Source organism: Ranitomeya variabilis, chromosome 8, assembly GCF_051348905.1.
Source record: "Ranitomeya variabilis isolate aRanVar5 chromosome 8, aRanVar5.hap1, whole genome shotgun sequence".
NCBI lineage: Eukaryota > Metazoa > Chordata > Amphibia > Anura > Dendrobatidae > Ranitomeya > Ranitomeya variabilis.
Genome location: NC_135239.1, coordinates 190,561,611 through 190,584,433, shown reverse-complemented (window position 1 = coordinate 190,584,433; position 22,823 = coordinate 190,561,611). Strand labels below are relative to the sequence as shown.

At 44.6% G+C, this 22,823-nt stretch overlaps 1 protein-coding gene across 2 annotated transcripts in view; it reads left to right on the top strand.

The window, feature by feature from the left end:
- Window positions 1–9,444, top strand: part of CFAP20DC (CFAP20 domain containing) — a 398,952-nt gene extending 389,508 nt beyond the window's left edge. Inside the window, exon 18 of one of the 2 annotated variants that reach the window (XM_077278690.1) lies at window positions 9,126–9,444. In XM_077278690.1, the coding sequence (XP_077134805.1) occupies window positions 9,126–9,238 (113 nt within the window). In that variant the 3' untranslated portion in view covers window positions 9,239–9,444. The remainder of the gene's footprint in view (window positions 1–9,125) is intronic. The other variant, XM_077278691.1, reaches the window with a different exon arrangement.
- The last annotated feature ends 13,379 nt before the right edge of the window (window positions 9,445–22,823 follow it).

The window sequence follows — 22,823 nt, the reverse complement described above, 5'->3', positions numbered from 1 at the left end:
CGCCAAGCTTTACAGACATAATATTCAACTTATTACTTTTTTTACTTGTGGTTTAGCTGTTTTAACAGCTGAACTGTTTTGTCAGGTTGGTGGATTAGTAAGAGGAGACCTCATCCTTTCCTACATCCCTCCCGGAAGGTCAATCTTTGCTCCCATTGCTGCACCGACATGACCAGAATCGTGAGCAGCAACTGGAAACCAGCGGGTCTGTGAGTCTGGTGTCTCTGTGGTCGTCTAGTAATAGATACCCGGCTTGTGTTTTCTCATGTCATGAATATTATTTTGCATTCTGATTCCATTTATTAACATTTCAGAATTTGAATATATCAATGAAATAATTAAAACAAAATGCATTATTAATTCCAAACTGACTCAAGAGATACAAAACTCATTACTTGGCTAATTACAGATCTAAATAAAATATCTCAGAACATTTATTGTTTGTCTGAACATTTTCATCTCCTTTTAGGATAGCGTACAGAAGGTTAACGCTAAAATAACTTTCGCTATACAGTATGACAGGCGTATGGTGTTATTGTGGCCACCTTCAGGCCAAATAAAGTTGCACACTTCTTCTTTAAAGCAATACCAAGCAGACAAGATACACTTTTTAATGCCTAGAATTTGATCTTAGTGATATCGCAGTGTTTCCTTAAAGGGAATCTGTTAGTAGGATCGTCCCTCCTAAGCCGTCTATATGGGCATAAATATCATAGAAGGTTGAATAAAATGATACTGTTAGAATCAGGCTGCACTCAGATGTCGTCCGAGTGCAGTCTGTTACGCCGAAGGCGACGGAAACAAAGAGTGGACCCACTGGACCGTGGCACCGAACCTCCCCTGAGCGAGCACTCCAGAGTGGAACCAACCCCTATACAGGGACTGATAGAAGGCAGACACAGGGAAAACTAGTACCACGGAGGCCAGGACCAGGGATCGGCTCCAGGAAAGGAAACAGGGAGAAAAACAGGGAAAAACAGAAAGGGAAGAAGGTGAACGAGGAGAACCTGGGTGAGAAGTAAAGTTGCTGAGGATCGGACAGAGGAAAGGGAAAACACAGGAACTGCGGAACGCGGGAGCAGGAACTGAAAGAGAAAAAAGGAGAACAAGAGGTAAAACAACACAGGGCTGGCAAGGCACAAGAATGGGAATGCACAGGACTGGTAAAGCACAGATAACTATGCGGCCTAACTAAAGCAGGAAAACACAATAATCAGGCGCCTCCACAAAGGGAGGAGGGCCAGAAATACCTGAGGCCAGACACTGATTGGCAGGAAGTACTTCCGGGTCAGGTCATGGAGGGATAGAAGAGCAGAGGGAGCGCGCGCAGTCAGAACCTACTGCACCTGCGCAACCCACAGGTGCGTGCAGCTGAGTGCAGGGAGGACGCTCGCCGGGATGCAAGCACCGAGCCCCGGAGTGAGGAGGACGCAGCAAGGACATCAGCTGACCTGGACTCGGCAGCAGGGGGAGCGCCAGGAACAGGAGCCGAGGTAACAGTACCCCCTCTTACACCCCCTCCTACTACTCTTAGACAAAAACTTCTTAAGAATGCGAGGAGCATTAATGTTCTCCCTAGGTTCCCAAGACCTCTCCTCAGGACCAAAACCCTTCCAATCAACCAAAAAGAATGTCTTGCCCCTGACTCTTTTGGAAGCTAAGATATCCTCCACCTCAAAAATGTTATCTGCAGAGATTGGAGGAGGAGAACGGAATGAAAACGATTAAGAATGACCGGTTTTAGGAGAGAGACGTGGAAGACATTAGGAGTACGGAGTGAGACAGGTAACCTGAGCTTGTAGGCAACATTGTTAATGCGCCGGAGGACTTCAAAAGGACCGATATAACGAGGTCCAAGCTTGTAAGAAGGAATCTTCAATCTAATATATTTTGAAGACAGCCAAACCTTTTCGCCAGGAAGAAAAGATGGAGCCTCCAGATGCCTCTTGTCAGCATGTCTCTTCATGCGTTCACCTGACCTCTTCAGGGCTTCCTTAGCCTCCAGCCAGATCTTGGAGAAATCCACAGTCACGGAGTCAGCTGCTGGAACCCCGGCGGAGGCAGAGATGGGCAATGGAACCCTGGGATGCATGCCATAGACCACAAAGAAAGGAGACTTGCCTGAAGACTCGCCAGGGTGGTTATTGTAGGCAAACTCAGCCCATGGAAGAAGACTTGACCAATTATCGTGATGTGCATTAGAGAAATGGCGAAGATAGGTCGCCAACACCTGATTGACACGTTCCACTTGCCCGTTGGTTTGCGGGTGATACGCGGAAGAGAAATCCAATTTGACCTCCAGGAGACCGCAGAGAGCCCTCCAAAATCGAGAAGTAAACTGCACACCTCGATCTGACACCATGTGTGACGGGAAACCATGAAGTCGGAAAATATGCTGGACAAAAACTTTTGCCAGTTCATGAGCTGAAGGTGGTTGCTGTAACGGAACAAAGTGTGCCATCTTGGAGAAGCGGTCTACTACTACCAGGATGGTAGTGAAACCGGAAGAGCAGGGTAGATCCGTGATGAAATCCAAGGCAATGTGTTGCCAAGGAGTAGAAGGAACAGGTAACGGAAGCAAAAATCCAGAAGGTAATCTTCTGGGAACTTTAACCTTGGCGCAAGAGGAGCAAGAAGCAGAGAAGTCAATCACATCTTGGCGGAGAGAGGGCCACCAGTAAAACTGAGAGATGAGCTCCAAAGTCTTTTTAACCCCGACATGACCAGAGATTTACTTGAGTTTTCTTGGTCTCAGGAACAAAGGTCTTGCCAGGCGGTGGAGTAATCAACCTCACGGGAGCCACAGAGATGACCTTGAGAGGATTAATGATGTGAGAGAGATCCTCCTCCACATCTTGAGGTTGAAAAGACCGGGATAAGGCATCTGCTTTGACATTCTTCAGACCAGGACGAAAATGCAATTCAAAATCAAAGCGAGCGAAGAACAAGGACCACCTGGCCTGTCGGGGATTGAGCCTCCGGGCTGACTGGATGTAGGCCAGATTCTTGTGGTCAGTGAAGATGATAAATGGATGAACAGCTCCCTCCAGCAAATGGCTCCACTCCTCAAGGGCCATCTTGATGGCTAGCAACTCTCTATCCCCAATAGAATAGTTGCACTCCGCAGGAGAGAAGGCTTTAGAAAAGAATCCGCAGGAAACGAATCGACCGGAAAAAGACTTTTGAGATAACACTGCGCCAGCTCCAGTGGAAGAGGCGTCCACTTCCAGGATGAACGGCTTATTAGCCTCAGGCCGATGCAAAACTGGTGCGGTAGAGAAAGCCTGCTTAAGACTAGAGAAAGCCTCTTCGGCCTCTGGAGACCAAACAATAGAACTGGATCCCTTCCGAGTGAGGTTGGAGATAGGCTTGATGATGGACGAGAAATGCGGAATAAATTGTCGGTAGTAGTTAGCAAAACCGAGGAAGCGTTGGATAGCTTTCACCCCAACCGGACGAGGCCACTGAACGATAGCGGACAACTTCTCACACACCACCTCCTCACCTCGCCCCCTATCTGTCGGAGTCCCACAAGGTTCAGTCCTTGGGCCCCTGCTCTTCTCCATTTACACCTTTGGCCTGGGACAGCTCATAGAATCTCATGGCTTTCAGTATCACCTCTATGCTGATGACACACAGATCTACATCTCTGGACCAGATATCACCTCCCTACTAACCAGAATCCCTCAATGTCTGTCCACTATTTCATCCTTCTTCTCCGCTAGATTTCTGAAACTTAACATGGACAAAACAGAATTCATCATCTTTCCCCCATCTCACGTGACCCCCCCAACGAACCTATCCATTACAGTAAATGGTTGCCCACTCTCCCCAGTCCCACAAGCTCGCTGCTTCGGGGTAATCCTTGACGCTGATCTCTCCTTCAAACCACATATCCAAGCCCTTTCCACTTCCTGCCAACTTCAACTCAAAAATATTGCACGAATCCGTTCATTCCTCAACCAAAAATCTGCAAAAACCCTAGTCCATGCCCTCATCATCTCTCGCCTTGACTACTGCAACCTTCTGCTCTGTGGCCTCCCCTCAAACACTCTCGCACCCCTCCAATCTATTCTAAACTCTGCTGCCCGACTAATCCACCTGTCCCCCCGCTATTCTCCGGCCTCTCCCCTCTGTCAATCCCTTCACTGGCTCCCCATTGCCCAGAGACTCCAGTACAAAACCCTAACCATGACGTACAAAGCCATCCACAACCTGTCTCCTCCTTACATCTGCGACCTCATCTCCCGGTACTTTCCTACACGCAACCTCCGATCCTCACAAGATCTCCTTCTCTACTCCCCTCTTATCTCCTCTTCCCACAATCGCATACAAGATTTCTCTCGCGTATCACCCCTACTCTGGAACCCTCTACCACAACACATCAGACTCTCGCCCACCATCGAAACCTTCAAAAAGAATCTGAAGACCCACCTCTTCCGACAAGCCTACAACCTGCAGTAACCACCGATCGACCAAACCGCTGCATGACCAGCTCTACCCTCACCTACTGTATTCTCACCCATCCCTTGTAGATTGTGAGCCTTCGCGGGCAGGGTCCTCTCTCCTACTGTACCAGTTATGACTTGTATTGTTCAAGATTATTGTACTTGTTATTATGTATACCCCTCCTCACTTGTAAAGTGCCATGGAATAAATGGCGCTATAACAATAAATAATAATAATAATAATAATAATAATAACTTCTCTGGATCCATCTCCAATCCATTCTCAGAGACAATATACCCCAAAAAGGGCAAAGAAGATCGTTCGAAGAGACACTTTTCCATCTTAGCATAAAGGCGATTCTCCCGGAGGCGCTGCAGGACCAGACGAACGCTTCTTCTGTGGGAAGACAGATCCGGTGAGAAGATGAGGATATCATCAAGGTAGACCACAACGCAGGAGTAAAGCAGATCCCGAAAGATGTCGTTTACAAATTCTTGAATAACTTCGGGAGCATTACACAAACCAAAGGGCATGACAAGATACTCGTAATGTCCATCCCGGGTGTTGAAGGCAGTCTTCCACTCATCCCCTGGGCGAATACGAACGAGATTGTAGGCTCCACGTAGGTCCAACTTCGAGAAGATCCGCGCCCCTCTCAAGCGATCAAAGAGCTCTGGAATTAATGGCAGAGGGTATTTATTTTTTACCGTGATGTCATTCAAACCTCGATAGTCAATGCAGGGACGTAAAGAGCCGTCCTTCTTTTTCACAAAGAAAAAGCTGGCACCAGCAGGCGAGGAGGATTTCCTTATAAAACCCTTTGCGAGATTTTCTTGGATGTACTCAGACATGGCAGACGTCTCAGCAGGGGATAAAGGATAGATCCGACTTCTAGGCGGTGTGGTTCTGGGACGTAACTCGACAGGACAATCATAGGGCCAATTAGGCGGAAGAGTCTCGGCTTCTTTCTTGTCGAAAACGTCAGAAAATGACCAATAGGCAGGAGGCAAGCCCACAGGGCTAGACGAGGATTGAGAGACCGTAACTGGTCGGACAGAAGCCAAGCACCTCTCTTGAAACAGATGTCCCCACCGAAGAATCTCACCAGAACGCCAATCCAGGACAGGTTCGTGAGTCCGAAGCCAAGGAAGACCGAGCAAAAGGGGATGAGACAAATTGGGCAAAACGTAGAGAGCAATCTTCTCTTGGTGCAGAGCTCCCACTTGCAGAGTTACCTCCTCGGTAACCATAGAGACGGTCTCCTGCAGAGGCTTGCCATCAACGGAAGCAATCATTCGTGGACATCTCAGGGCGACCACTGGAATCTGGTATTTCTTCACCTCCTTAAGCCGGATAAAGTTACCTGCCGCACCCGAATCCAAATATGCTAGTTCCGAGCCACGTCTCTGACCCTGAATTATAAGAACAGAAAGAGTAAGAGGTGGAGAGGATTCAAACACACTTAGGGAGGCCTCTCTTACCTGTCCTAAGTGGAGGCGTTTCCCGGCCTCTCAGGACATGAACGCAGGAAATTAGACGCTCCACCACAGTACAAGCAAAGACCTTGTGCCAGCCTCTCTCTTCTGCGTTGGTCCGCCATCTTGACCCGATCAACCTGCATGGGTTCAGGAGCAGCACTACCGGAAGAAACCGAAGGCCGAAGACTGAGAGGACACTGAACAGATGAAGAGGAAAGGCGCATAGGCCTCTTCTCCCTAGCAGCCTCTCTAGAGCGCTCTTGGAAGCGCAAATCAATGCGTGTAGCAAGTGAAATGAGCTCCTCCAAGGAAGTAGGAGTATCCCGTCCTGCGAGCTCATCTTTAATCTTTCCCGACAAACCACGCCAAAAGGTTCCTACCAACGCCTCGTTGTTCCACCCTAGTTCAGAAGATAGGGTATGAAAGCGTATGGCATACTGCCCCACAGAGAGGGTACCCTGATGAAGATTAAAAAGAGCCTCAGTCGTGGAAGCGAGCCTTCCGGGCTCATCAAAAACCCTTCTGAAAGTGTCCAAAAAGGTGACTATACTGGTCACAATAGGGTCGTCTCGTTCCCAGAGGGGATTCACCCAGGAAAGGGCCTCACCCTCCAAATGAGACACGATAAAGGCGACCTTAGCCCGGTCGGTAGGGTACTGTTGGGGCAACAACTCGAAGTGTAAACGACACTGGTTGAGGAAACCCCGACACAGTTTGGGATCGCCGCTGTAGCGAGGTGGTTTACCCAAACGAGGAGTAGGCACTGTGGCAGTATCAGGAGGTCGGGAAGAACTTTGCGAAGAAGCCGATTGCAAGGAATGTAGGCGATCATCCACGGACGCCATATAAGACAGGATGTGCGCCTGGGTATCACGCTGCTGTACCAGCTCTTGCTGGAGGCTGGCCAACTGAGTAACATTCCCAGGATCCGCGGCTTGTAAAGCAGACAAGCGGGAATCCATTGTCTTCATAAAAGACATGATGCGAGTCTGGTTTTCACGCAAGAAAACCAACTCCTTCTGGGCTGAGGCCCCAGCGGGGTCCATGGCCTGATTATTCTGTTAGAATCAGGCTGCACTCAGATGTCGTCCGAGTGCAGTCTGTTACGCCGAAGGCGACGGAAACAAAGAGTGGACCCACTGGACCGTGGCACCGAACCTCCCCTGAGCGAGCACTCCAGAGTGGAACCAACCCCTATACAGGGACTGTTAGAAGGCAGGCACAGGGAAAACTAGTACCACGGAGGCCAGGACCAGGGATCGGCTCCAGGAAAGGAAACAGGGAGAAAAACAGGGAAAAACAGAAAGGGAAGAAGGTGAACGAGGAGAACCTGGGTGAGAAGTAAAGGAGCTGAGGATCGGACAGAGGAAAGGGAAAACACAGGAACTGCGGAACACGGGAGCAGGAACTGAAAGAGAAAAAAGGAGAACAAGAGGTAAAACAACACAGGGCTGGCAAGGCACAAGACTGGGAATGCACAGGACTGGTAACGCACAGAAAACTATGCGGCCTAACTAAAGCAGGAAAACACAATAATCAGGCGCCTCCACAAAGGGAGGAGGGCCAGAAATACCTGAGGCCAGACACTGATTGGCAGGAAGTACTTCCGGGTCAGGTCATGGAGGGATAGAAGAGCAGAGGGAGCGCGCACAGTCAGAACCTACTGCACCTGCGCAACCCACAGGTGCGCGCAGCTGAGTGCAGGGAGGACACGCGCCGGGATGCAAGCACCGAGCCCCGGAGTGAGGAGCACGCAGCAAGGACATCAGCTGACCTGGACTCGGCAGCAGCAGGGGGAGCGCCAGGGACAGGAGCCGAGGTAACAGATACCTTGATAGCTGCAATCTGATGTCTAATTCCACAGAAATCCATGTTTTCCTTATATGTACATGACCTCTTCCAGACCATGGGGAGGATGTTGCCTGGAAGAAAACTCTGCCTCCATAGCTTATTGTCCATAAAAGGTGGAGTTACCAGTGTGAGACAAGTAACTAACAAAGAACAGGAGAAATTAAATTTCTCTTCTTTCAAACACATTTGCTGGAGCTCTCACAGCTCTGCTGTGTTGCAAAAATATGGCAACCTTGTCTGCATGTAGGATGGAAGCTGGAGCTACAGTAAGAGGAACCTGCAGAAGTGTCAGTTATAATCACACACAGCTCTGCAGTGAGAGCAGAGAGCCGTCATTACACATTATACTGGTAACATCGGTAACCATTACACATCACACTGGTAACACCGGTAACCGTTATACATCACAGTGGTAACACTGGTAACCATTACATATCATACTGGTAATGCCCCTTCATGTCAAATAAGCTCTGGAGGCAGAGTTATCTTCCAGGCAACATTCTCCTCCTAGACTGAAAAAGGTCATTTATGAAAAGTGATAAAAGATGATTTATCCACAACAAGGCATTTGATATGAGACACACAGGTAGGACTTTTTTTCAGAAGTCTATAACTTGTATGCCCATATTAATAGTTTGGATAGGTCAAATGTGATTCCCCTCAAGAGCACTTACCAGCAGAGGACCCAGATAAAAACACATCTAAAATATACAGTAAATAGATGGACAAACGTTTCGCGGATCAGTGGCTCCTATGCTCAGCGGATTTGGCGGAATTCAACTCATAAATCGAAGAGCTGGGTAAAAAGGGTGGAGAAGAAGGCCATGTCATCCAATTTCACCATGCTGTGCCCTACAGAGCTCCTGCTACCCTGAATTGCTCTTTAACTGAGTCGACCAACAGGGCAACAATCAAAGTGACCCTCATGTTGGTTTGTCCTGGGTGTTTTCTGTATTTGAAATAGCTTGTGTCTTTGCATTACATTTGTTATTCCTAATTTCACCAAGTAATTTTGGTGGATGGACATTATATATATATAGATTGCAATCATTGTCCTGGGACAATAACTCTGGCCATAAATGGAAGCATTTTCTCCTACAGTCACCGTCCTGGACGGGCTATTTACTAGTGACTACATAAAGGTGGACACTCGGGTACCCTAGACTTAGAAGGCAAATATTTCTAGCTTCTTACCGAATCATCCCGTACCCTAGTACCTCAAGGCAGCATAGCCAATCTAGTAAATCTCAATGAAACCTCCTTTAATAACTTCTCTGCTTGTTACTCAGCTTTTGCAAAGTTCAAGTTGTTTTTTTCTTACAATAAGTTATGTCTTTTTCCTTACAGGTGATGATGGGTTTGGCGCAGAAGAGGAAGAAGACATTCTGACTTTGCTTTACGACCCATGTCTCAACTGCTATTTTGACCCAGAAACTGGAAAGTACTATGAATTAGCTTAGGAGAAGATATCTGACCATACTGTTCCACAAATATGCATTTAAAATGCTTATGTGAGGCTGATTTCATGTGCCTATCATTAAGACATTACGTACACAATTGGTGAGGACACAGGTATGGGACATCCTTTCTGTTCAACTTAGAATTTTTATTTAAAGTTAAAAGTAACTAAAATGGGAAAATAATAAAATTTTCTAAAACTCTCACTATACTTGATCCTCCTGATGCTTTTTTGACCATAGTGAAGATATATCCATCCTGTTTCATCATTGTCATAGCAAACGTATTTGCTTCTTTGAAATTGCTGTTCATTTTGGTGGCCCTGAAAGTAGAAATGCTTCATGCCGAAAATTAATGCCACCAAGGTTAACAAAGAACAAGCCCCGTCTTTCAGACAATCAATAGAGTTCCTTTGTCCATTACATAAATTATCTCCTGATATGTCATTTTGTTAAGGGGGTTATCCAAGTTATGTAAAGTTTCATTTAATTTTCAGACCCTCCGATATTCAGTTTGCAGCCTGATCTCCATTTCAGATTTTTCTCTTATGGGAGTGTCTCTTCCAGTAATATAGGCTGGATGTGAGTTCTGTGAGTATCCAGGGCACTGCTGTCTTCACTGCTTACATACAAGCACAGCTTCTATCCTGCACTCATTTCCTCAACATGTGCTTTCCTTCTTATATAAAGCCTGTTTTCTCTGCCCTCCCTGAAACTGTACATACTTTCTCCATGTCTACAGTTTTGGGATCTGGGTACAACTCCCTCCTTCCTGCTATTTTTATCACTGAGGAGATGGGAGGAGAGAGAGCATTCAGCTACACAATCTGCAGTAGCAAAATGGTAGAAAATGTTTAATGACGTCTGTCATATACACACTTCTCAGCATGTAAAGTGAGGTGTGACTGCAAGGATTAATCTGTCTCCTCTCACTCATTTTTGCAGTCATCCACTGTTATAGGCAGCATAGTGAGCATAAATCATACCCCAACAAAGTTCACACATCCCAGATACACAACGCGCCGCCACCATGAATCAAACAGTTAAAAGGCCACACACTCTTCAAAAAGTTATGGATTCTTTAAAGCATACAGGGACCAAACTCATTAAAGTTTTAAGCTTAGATATAAAAAGTACAGCACTTACAAGAAATTGAATAGGAGAAAAATGAAGGAACACAAAAAAAAGCAAAAACAATTCTAAAATAAAAAAAGTGGAAACAACAGAAATACCTAAACATTTCCCCCTAAACTTGTTCTTCTGTTTCCTTGAGGATAGGGAAGGTTTATGGATCACACTCAGTTCTGCTAACTCCCAGCTTGTGAACATGTTTAGCCCATCTTTTTATATGCCTGGTCTTGGGCTCACGTTTCCAGGACGGTCTATATTTTAATAAGGAAATTGCATATCTGGCACTGGATTGTGGGCTAATAAGGAAGCAAGTACATCGCATACTAAATGCAATAATAATATTACATTTTCCCGTACAAAGCCCATTTAAAAAAATTGCTTAACTTATCATTTAGGAAATAAATGAACGCTAAAAAAAATAAATCTGGTGTACATAGCCTTTAAGGTATGGAACTGAATAAAATGATGCACTGCACCAAGTCCAATGGATCTTTCCGTTCTTCGCCAGGGATCTCTGTAATAAACTTTTGTCTTAATGTAATAATAATGGACTGCTCTGCTGCGTTCCTGCCCCTGAAGACAACAATCACGCTGTGGGTGAGGACTGGAGTTAATAAAAGGTGGGCACTTCCTGATTGTGAGGCAGACGGAGAAGTGCAGTGACAAGTCCAAGTTCACGTCCAGTGGGCTGCTAGGGTCAGCGAGTGTCTACCATTCGAGGCAGTGGGACACCATACTGGAATCCCGTGCGTACTCTCCTGCCATGCCCGGAGCCCACAGTCCGACATTTTGGCTGCCAGACATGTAATGTCCTTTGGCGTACAAGAAAAGATGAACAGGACAGAGGCATGCCAAGATGGAAAGTAATGGATCTTGGGTGAACTGCCGATTGGGAAGGGAGATCCCCGGTCTAACAGAGCCAATGGGCGAAGGGATGGTCAAGGAGGAACGAATGGTAGTGCTGAAGATTTTTTGTGATAAAAAAAGTAAGTAACATGAAGTGCTGTGTCCTATCCTACGTATTACACCCTGATGAACTTGAACTGACTAGTAAACGTTTGCTTATCCCCTGAGTTGTGTTTGAAGTCTCCAGATGAGAGAGACTTGAAGACAGCGAATGCCTGTGGCCTACAAGTGAGTGATGCACCCCACACCTGACCACACACTGGGACTGGGACACCGTTTGTCTGTAGAGTGCCAGAGCGCAATCGGACAGCAGCTCGGTCCTGACCACTGCTCTCACGCACTTTATATTAACCTGCCAGATTCTCAAGAAGCAACCCAAATAATAGTAACAGGTCTATACTGAAGCAGAGTGCGAATTAACACCAATGGGTAAAAGTAGAATTATACGACGCCAGATCAGCGAGAGACCTATGAAGCGAAATCTCTGGATAAGACTAATCAGGGAGTCTTTTAGAAGGGATGATCCCTCTCCGATGTTGCTATGCCCACGTAGGACATAGGGACAGCATTTATTGTGATGGGTCTAACTCCTTTACTTCCAATCACACCTGCTTTTCCAGATCTCTAGTGAAATTGCACGTTATGGTCTGAGCTTATTTCCAGTCGGAATTAAAGATTTTCTTCTTTTATTATCCGGTCATTTGTTGTTCCTGTTGTTGCTTGTACAATATGGATTATTTTTGGAGGGCAAACTCTATAAAAGAGATTTGGATTAATTACTTAGCAAGAAGATCGAGACGCTGAAACACTATTTTCAGACAAAAAAATTACATTAATAAATCGGAGAAGAATATAAAAAAATGAAAAAAAAAATATTACAATAGTGGAATAAGAAGTCCTAATAAAAGTTCAACATACTGCACATATAAAGTCTCTAAATTAATTTCCCGTGGAGGCAGGCCTATGTTGGAGCAAAAAGTCCACAAAAAGCTCCACAACAAGCAAAATAAAAAAAGCAAAGTTGCTGAGCACTAACATTAAAAAACTCACAGACGACCAGCTTTTGTATTGATGCTTTGATCCAGCGGTTCTGTTAATTAGGCAGCATCTATTAGGATAGATGATTGACTGCAGCTTTACACTTGATGTTCTCATTACTCAAGATGTTCCTCAAGCAAACAACAAGACCTAGCCAAGACTTAGTGAAAACCGTTCACAATTTTTAAAAATGCTAAAACACAATAGGCATAATCACAAAAAAGAGCATAATACACACCCTACAAGGTTAATAAACCTGAAACCTGAATATTTAAAAAAGTAAAAGTGAGGTTTTATCTTTCTTAGGAGAAAAAAAAAGTATATATATATATACAGTGGGGCAAAAAAGTATTTAGTCAGTCAGCAATAGTGCAAGTTCCACCACTTAAAAAGATGAGAGGCGTCTGTAATTTACATCATAGGTAGACCTCAACTATGGGAGACAAACTGAGAAAAAAAAATCCAGAAAATCACATTGTCTGTTTTTTTATCATTTTATTTGCATTTTATGGTGGAAAATAAGTATTTGGTCAGAAACAAAATTTCATCTCAATACTTTGTAATCTATCCTTTGTTGGCAATGACAGAGGTCAAACGTTTTCTGTAAGTCTTCACAAGGTTGCCACACACTGATGTTGGTATGTTGGCCCATTCCTCCATGCAGATCTCCTCTAGAGCAGTGATGTTTTTGGCTTTTCGCTTGGCAACACGGACTTTCAACTCCCTCCAAAGGTTTTCTATAGGGTTGAGATCTGGAGACTGGCTAGGCCACTCCAGGACCTTGAAATGCTTCTTAGGAAGCCACTCCTTTGTTGCCCTGGCGGTGTGCTTTGGATCATTGTCATGTTGAAAGACCCAGCCACGTTTCATCTTCAATGCCCTTGCTGATGGAAGGAGGTTTGCACTCAAAATCTCACGATACATGGCCCCATTCATTCTTTCATGTACCCGGATCAGTCGTCCTGGCCCCTTTGCAGAGAAACAGCCCCAAAGCATGATGTTTCCACCACCATGCTTTACAGTAGGTATGGTGTTTGATGGATGCAACTCAGTATTCTTTTTCCTCCAAACACGACAAGTTGTGTTTCTACCAAACAGTTCCAGTTTGGTTTCATCAGACCATAGGACATTCTCCCAAAACTCCTCTGGATCATCCAAATGCTCTCTAGCAAACTTCAGATGGGCCCGGACATGTACTGGCTTAAGCAGTGGGACACGTCTGGCACTGCAGGATCTGAGTCCATGGTGGCGTAGTGTGTTACTTATCGTAGGCCTTGTTACATTGGTCCCAGCTCTCTGCAGTTCATTCACTAGGTCCCCCCGCGTGGTTCTTGGATTTTTGCTCACCGTTCTTGTGATCATTCTGACCCCACGGGGTGGGATTTTGCGTGGAGCCCCAGATCGAGGGAGATTATCAGTGGTCTTGTATGTCTTCCATTTTCTAATTATTGCTCCCACTGTTGATTTCTTCACTCCAAGCTGGTTGGCTATTGCAGATTCAGTCTTCCCAGCCTGGTGCAGGGCTACAATTGTGTTTCTGGTGTCCTTTGACAGCTCTTTGGTCTTCACCATAGTGGAGTTTGGAGTCAGACTGTTTGAGGGTGTGCACAGGTGTCTTTTTATACTGATAACAAGTTTAAACAGGTGCCATTACTACAGGTAATGAGTGGAGGAAAGAGGAGACTCTTAAAGAAGAAGTTACAGGTCTGTGAGAGCCAGAAATCTTGATTGTTTGTTTCTGACCAAATACTTATTTTCCACCATAATATGCAAATAAAATGATAAAAAAACAGACAATGTGATTTTCTGGATTTTTTTTTCTTAGTTTGTCTCCCATAGTTGAGGTCTACCTATGATGTAAATTACAGACGCCTCTCATCTTTTTAAGTGGTGGAACTTGCACTATTGCTGACTGACTAAATACTTTTTTGCCCCACTGTATAGAGAGAGAGAGAGAAAGAGAGAGAGAGAAAAAAAGAGTAAAAAGCAGCACCAATAGGTATAGGGTGCAGGGCTTCATGGGTACATACCAGTGCTTCAAAACAGTCCGAGGGAATTGAGGCAGCCCATCATATAAAGATACAGTGGTGCTCAAAACTTTACATTCCCCCTCAGAATTTTTGCTTTCTTGGCATTTTTTCAGAGAATATGAATCATGACACCAAAACTTTTTCTCCACTCATGGTTAGTGGTTGGGTGAAGCCATTTATTGTCACACTACTGTGTTTTCTCTTTTTAAATTATAATGACAACCCAAAATATCCAAATGACCCTGATCAAAAGTTCACATACCCCATTTCTTAATACCGTGTATTGCCCCCTCTAATATCAATGACAGCTTGAAGTCTTTTGTGGCAGTTGTGGATGAGGGTCTTTATTTTCTCAGATGGTAAAGCTACCCACTCTTCTTGGCAAAAAGCCTCCAGTTCCTGTAAATTCCTGGGCTGTCTAGCATGAACTGCGCGTTTGAGATCTACCCAGAAAGGCTCAATGATATTGAGGTCATGAGACTGAGATGGCCACTCCAGAACCTTCACTTTGTTCTGCTGTAGCCAATGACAGGCTGACTTGGCCTTGTGTTTTGTATCGCTATCATGTTGGAACGTCCAAGTACGTCCCATGCGCAGCTAACGGGCTGATGAGTGCAAATTTGCCTCCAGTATTTCCTGATAACGTGCTGCATTCATCTTTCCTCCAACTTTGACCAAGTTTCCTGTGACTTTCTAGCTCACACATCCCCAAAACATCAGCGATCCACCTCTGTGGTTTACAGTAGGAATGGTGTTCCTTTCATCATAGGCCTTGTTGACCTCTCTCCAAATGTAATGTTTATGTTTGTGGCCAAAAAGTTAAATTTTGGTCTCATCACTCCAAATTACCTTGTCCCAGAAGTTTTGAGGCTGTCTTGCATATTGTAGGTGAGATACTTTGTTGCATTTGATCAGTAATGGCTTTCTACTGGCGACTCGACCAGGCAGTCCATTTTTCTTCATGTGCCTTCTTATTGTGCATCTTGAAACAGCCACACCGCTAGTTTACAAAGAGTCCTGTATTTCAGCTGATGTTATTTGTGGGTTTTTCTTTGCATCTCGAACATTTTTCCTGGCAGTTGTGGACGACATTTTTGTTGGTCTACCTGACCGTGGTTTTGTTTTCACAGAGCCCCTGATTTTCCATTTGTTAATAACAGTTCGAACATTGATGACTGGCATTATCAATTCCTTGGATATCTTTTTGTATCCCTTTCCTGTTTTATAGAGTTCAACTGCCTTTTCTCATAGATCTGTTGACAATTCTTTTGCTTTCCCCATGACTCACAATCCAGAAACATCAGTGGCTGGATGAAAGATGCAAGAGTCTGTCTGGATCCAAGAAACTCACTCAGTTTTTATGCACACACGCTAGATTTCTAATTGGAGGTATTTGATAATATTTAACACCTACTACATATTGGAGATGGAAATACCCCTTTAAATTTATACAGCTTGGAGTTCTTGAAAAATCTGTGTAAAAACTATAATATGGTCCAAATATTCACTTACCATTAAATATATTAATATACACTTTTATTATGTCATTACCCATCACAATAATAACGGCGCCTCCTGGAGTTTGATGCATGGAGTATAGAATTGTTTTTGGTTCATTTTATTAAAGCACAAAGTATGGAAATAGTCCTTCAGGAAGAGTTCTCCATACATTCTCAGGATAACATTTTGGGAATCGAGGGTCTCTTTTTTTTTTCCGGCATCTGCTATTTGTTCATAGAAAAGCCAGTGGCAATTCCCAGCCCTCGTTCAGCCGCTACAGACATAAATTCTGGCTCCTTGACGAGCGGTAACACAGGACACACTACATTTGCAAATTTTTGCATGGTCTGTAGCGCAAGCTATGAAATGTCTATTAGGGAAAACTGCAGGCAATGATCTTGTTTGTATTCGCCTTGACTTCTGCAGCTGCTAAAATTCAACCATATTGAAATACGACACATGCACAAAACAGAATTCAATTAGCATAGGCGAAAGGGACTGTGTAATCCTTCACAACTCCATCTTGCCGCAGTCATCATTACCCTGGCAGGATGGAACGAGCATTTATCCCTCTTCAGTTCCGCTGTGAGGCCCTCGGTTTTGTGCTTTCCTCCTCTTACTTGTGACTTGAGAGATGACAAGGCTGAATATAAAACTTCCTTCACTTGCAGAGCCATGTAGACATGATCCGTGTGTCTGCAGAAGAGCGTCTAGAAATCACTTAATACAATGTCATCTCCATAGCAATAACATACTCAAGGGCTTGTATAATCATTATTGCTAAATGGCAGTACACACAACTGCTGTAAAGCAGCGACTGAAGAGTGCAGCAAATTAACGCTCACACAGCAGCCCCACGTAACCTCTTCCTGACGATCACCCTTATGGCTCTACGTGGGGTAATAATAACCAGACACTACAGGGGTACTGAAGCAATATAGGCTTTATAGAGGACCTGTCACTAGTTCATAAGTGGCCAGTTCTTGCTCTTATTTTATTCCCACTACCTCCTGGAGTATTCAGGTTTTTGTTTTTTCGAAATCTGCCATACGGTTCCTAAGATATAAGCCTTTTTATTTAGTGCTTATTTTATGGTCTTTACAAAGGGCGTGGGTGTGGCTGAACGGATCCTCTGGGGCGTGTCTTTAGGGTGCTCTGCATAAATACTCTGTGAGTCACACCCCTTTTGTGAAAACAAAAATATTATCACTAGATATTTCTGGAACCGTATGGCGGATTTGAAAAAAGAAATCAATGGATTACTCAAGGGAGCGGCGGGCATAAAATAAGAGCAAAACCTGGCAGCATATGACCCGGCAATGGGTCCTCTTTAAGGGGTATCCGTTAATAGCAATGGTTTGGTGTGGGTCTTGGGATCGCACCTGATTACCAGGGAGGGACTTTTGTCTTCTGTCGTGCCCTAATTGTAAGACTACAGCAAGCAAAGAGGAGTTGAATGTATTTGCTGGTCGAGCATGACATACATATATACAAATTTTTGACAGCAAAATTTGGAAGTCATAGTAATCATTCCAATTTCACAGCTCGGTCCCCGCCTTTCCAAAACCTGTTCCCAGCCTCCCTGAATGAAGAAATCTACTGGAATAGCTGGTTTCCGGGAGATCTTGCTAAGGTGTGGTGAAAAAAAAAAGTGCTCTCTTCTTCATGGAGAACGGGAGATAATTTCTTATTCCAGGAACCTCATGATGAATGTTCCAGGAGAATCGACAGGTATAGTGTATGGCCAGTGGCATATCTTGAAGCTCGTGGGCTCCAATGCAACATTTTCAATTGGGCCCCCAACTATTGCAAATCTTTAATAGTAATAGTCTTTTTATATGGGACAAAGGCAGGATTTTCCCCCCACCCCAAGCTCCAGGGCCCAGGTGAGATTGCACCTATTATAGCTACACCCCTATCTATGGCACTACTGAATATAGACCAGAATAGTGATGCATTTGGCTATCGTATATTCAATGTCATAGACTTAGAATTTTTATTGACCGCAGTCTAGAGGCCATGGCAGAAGGGAGGACATTGGATCCCTGTTATGACAATTAGTTGGGATCTTACACCGATCTAAAAAATATAATCTACATACTTATACATCTTTGTGCCAAAATTAGATTGCGAGCCTCTCTTCGGACAGGGCCAGAAAATGGTTACTATTATATGTTAACAGGTTTGGTTGAACCCCAAAAAAGTATCTGGGATGCTCATGCCAACTGTCTCGATTTTGCCAGGACTGTCCCAATTTTTTGTAGAAACAGTCCTGTTAAATTCTACACAAATGGACATTTCTGCTGGGGTTGGCAGTGGTCCTGGATGGGACCAGAGGTCGGACCTAAATTTTCCCTAAATTGCCAACACCAATGTTGACAACTATGGACTCTTCAGTAGGTTTTGACACCTAAACGCCCAGTAGAAGACAATATTATTTAGAAGAGACTTTGGAGCCAATCAGTTGCCTCAAGGGTCTACTTTTAAAGGGATGATAATCCAATAGACTTTATTGATGATTTGTCCAGTGCATACAATGACCAAGATGGCGATGCAGTGAAAAGTGGACCTCAACTTCACATGTCCTGTATGGCTGGATGGAGGAGCTCAAGATCATTCTCTCATGGGGCAAGAAAGCCAAATCTGACATTGTTCACTGTGCATATATTTGTCTCATAATCCTTCATGTCCGTTGGCGTTGGCAAGTATGTTTCTTGACTTATGGTAGACTCTTCTTTTCTAATGAATGTTTTTTTTTTCCAGAAGACATCAAGTCAAGAGCTCAAATTTCGAGGTGATTTTTTTGGGTTTTTTTTTTTCTCGTAAGGGAGCGGAAATGCTCACAGACCGTGCACATTATTCAAGGATCCGGTATTTAAGGTTGGAAAACATACACACAACAAAAATTTCATTTTCTCTACAAAATCCTCATTATGGTTTTCTAAGAAGAGAATGGCCAAAATAATTATCTGTGAAAATGAAGATGTTTTCTCCCGGCAAAATAATATTTAATTGTAAGCACAAATATTTTGCAGGCAGATTTGTTCACAGCGGGGATGTGTTCCCACGCTCAGTCATAAATCATTCCTACTACTTTGTGTAACATGAAATGGAATCAATGGCTAATTACCTAAAGAAGTATTTGCATACAATAATACTTCAAACAGCTTGCGCGTGTTAATCATCATTTGGCGTGCCAACATCTGCAGCTGGATCACTTGAAATAGAGATATTGAATTTTTTATGTTTTTTTTTCTTGTGCGAGACAGACGAGTGATTTCTGCTTTTTGTTAAAATTGCTGATTCCTAAGGGTGGGTATTTTGCATAATCTTGCTTGGACAGTGTATGTTTACCATTCATGCTGCGTATTGCCACAAACTGTGCGAACATGTGCTGAGCCAGAGATATTACAAGATGGAAGAGCAGCAGGCCCGGGCTACATAAAAACCCATTGAGGAGTCCAGGGAAGCGTCCCCTTTGTTGTATATGATATAGAAGCCAGAGGGATGTGCAAACATCTATAAATAAATGTACACAAGAGAAAAAAATTGGAGATCTTTTGGAGGCCTGAGATGCAGTCCTTGACTCCGTCTGAAGGTTGTAGATTCATTTCGTTCAATTCCTCAAATACGTTTCATTGAGAAATGGCACGGCTTCATGCCCCTTCGAAACAGCACAGTCCCTCCAACAATAAGTGCAATGATATATTCCCCAAGAACCAGTCCATTCATATATTCCCCAAGAACCAGTGCAACCATATGCTCTCCTAGAATCAGTGCGACACATGCTCTCTGAGAATCTTTGGAGACATATTGTCCCCCAGATTCTATGCAGACACATGCCACTTAAGAATTACTGCACACACATGCTCCCTGGAAATCAGCGCAACAACATTATGCCCAAGAATCAGTGCAACCACATACTCTAAAAGAATGAGTGCAGACACACGTGTGTAACACTCTGAGGTATGCTAGGACTGTAGTCAACACTTTTAAAGCTATTTAATGCAAACACAACCTTAGTAATATCCAAGTGATTTCAACATATATGGCTACCGATTAAGGGATGTTAGATGGACACTATTTGTAATGATTATTGAGTGTTTCATAGCTTTCTATCGCTATGACTAAGCTGTGAGCTGTGACGCCCTCTTGCTATCCAGATTCACCATAAACAGCTGCTGCATTCTCTGCCTGTGCTTTTATACAGGTTACGATAGTTCATGCGGATTGGCTGTGCTGTACCATGTGATGTGACAGCTACATTACATGATGAGGTAACCAATGCTGCCAAGCCTGAGGTCATCTGGGACTTCTCTGGCTCATGTAATCTTTAACTTGTCCAGCCTTTTAAATAGAACTTCATTAGGTTTTCCCTTTTCTTTAGACATTTAACCTGCTAACAAGCTCTCTATATCCTCCAGGAAGCGTCAGATACCTTTTAAAAAATGCTATGAAATTCTGCTTTGTTTCTAATGATTGAGCACCAAGCACCTTCTGATGGGCATCTCCGGACCATGCATGGTGCCTCCTCTCTGCCTTGTAATGCCAACCCTCCACTTGTGATTAACATGGATGATGTCTTTTACCACACTGCCGGAAAAGCGTTATGTCTGTGCATGTGTAGGGATGTAGACTGTCTTTCCTGGTTCCTGCCCCTGAAGACAACAAATGGAGATCCCTGATGGACATTCCAACAGCGTCCAGAGCCTGGGGCTCGGGCCAGGTACCATGGAGTGAGCCTGATCTTCCAACATCACGGGGCAGGTGGACATATAGTTACATGAGAGGCAGGTAGTCAGTCTAAGGTGCGTTGTCGGAGGAGACAACAAATCCCTGGGGCTGATGGAGTCTGTGGGCTTGGGGATAGTCCAGAATGAACATGTGGCAGAACAGACGAAGAGTTGTACTAAGGAGGAAGGAAGTGTGAATTTCTGGGGTGCGAAGAACCTGGTGGTGTCTCATGCCTTGTGTGCGAAGGCTCCTAAAGATGGAGGCCTGGAGGCAGCGAAGGCCCACAAATGGGAGTGTGATACACCCCACGCCCTACAGCACACTGTGATTGGGACACCCCTTGTCTGTAAAGTGCCAGAGCACAACCGGACACCAGCTCAATCGTGACCACTGCTGTTCAGCACTTTACACATGCACAAGCTCCCGGATGGCTGTGTCAATCTAAGAAAGATGAGTGGTGTTAGAAGGAACAGAGGAGGCACCACGCACGAGTCCGGAGGCGCCCATTGGACTGCTCGGCGCTGGACAACTTCAAAGCCTTCTTTATAGGTGCACCCCTTCATGGGGAGATTTTAAAAAATCAAGGAATATGGTGGTAATGACTTTTATAGGAAAAAGCTGAGGATAAGATCTCACTCACTAGGGCTCTTGAGTAAAACATTTTCGTAAGAAAATTAATCCAAGATCTCAAAGGCACAATCAGATTTTTCTCTGGGGGACGATGAGAAGCAATGGCAGAAAATATGATTTTGCCAAAAAAGTCGTAGATGCTTGGAGCAAAATTCCATCATACGTGGCAGGAAATATATCCTAAATATATACATATGTATGTCCTAATACATAAATAAGGGGATATTATAGGGTCAAACTGGATGGACCACGGGGAGGGGCATTAAAAATATTATCCTTTTCTGCAGCAATCATGTAAATTGCAGAAATGTGCTGTACCGCTACGAGGACTCCATCTTGAGAGAAATATAGACATAGTTGCAGTAGACATTGACTGACAAACCCTGAGTTATCACTCCGCTGTATTTTCCACTTTGTTAGACTGTAAGGGAAATTTACAGCCCGCTGTGTCGGAGGCGATCACCATCGTAGCAGCCAAGTTTCGTCTTGTCGGAGCAGCATGCGTTATATTGTTTACAGCATGTATCAGAGAAGGAAACAGACGCACGTTCCCAGTCAAAGGTAAGAAATTAGGTACAGTATTAGATACAGTCACACTGGGAACTCAGCAATGCGAATGGAAGCATAATTGGCGGCGGGGAGCAGGGGGCTCTTAAATTCTGCGTATAGAAGAGAAAAAACACGGCCAAAAGTATGTGAACACCTAAACTTCACATGGCGTCGGTCCCATCTCCCAGAATAATTTCACATTACGTTTTTGGATTTTTTTTTAGATTTGCTGCAGAAAAATATTCTGCAGGAAATCCCTGGGGGAAGTGTCAATTGCAGTGCCCCAGGGTCCTGGTCATTGCAGTAATGTCATTTTCCTCTAGGGGAGAGTGATATTACGTTTGGAGGCAAAGAAGGACAACTGCATCCAGGTATCACAAACATGCAACACATTTCATACTCCAGGCCACCAGGGGGAGCCCTGCTCCTATTTATTAGGGCACTCCTCACACTTAGGTAAAACTGGTTGCCTGGGGAGGAAGTTAGTCAGTTGCTGGCTGAGCTCCGCTCAGGTAGTTGGTCCCTGACAGGGGTGGGATTCTGTCAGAGATCGAGGAGAAGGACACGGAGCTGTGCATGCCCTAAGTGCAGCAGCTCCTACAAAGAGACACAGAAAGCGAACTGTATTGCAGAGAGGGTGAGAAGTCGTAGCAAAGGAGTGGATACCAGGAGGGGAATAGCCCTACACAGGCTGCCTCCTTCTTAGGCGCAGGATCCCGGTAGCCGGAACACCGAGGGAGCAACGACCCTTTATGCCTTGCTCCAGAGACCGGCAGGACAGCTAATTTCATGTTACCTGTCTGCCCCTACACCCAGGGAGCAAGGTGGCACCCCTTAGAGGCTGGGGCATGATAGAGTCCCTGTAAAACGCCTCAAGCCACTGGTCATATGGGTTTGTCCTATCCATCTGGGGGACAGAGAGAGAGACATAACATCTACAACATTTGTGAGGACCTTATGAGAAGCTTAGCAGTAAGGTACTACAACACACGGCGCTAGAGGAAGGCTACTGATTTCCACCTGGATAAGGGGACTCTAGACTTGCCTACAAACCGGCCAGACTCTGCCTG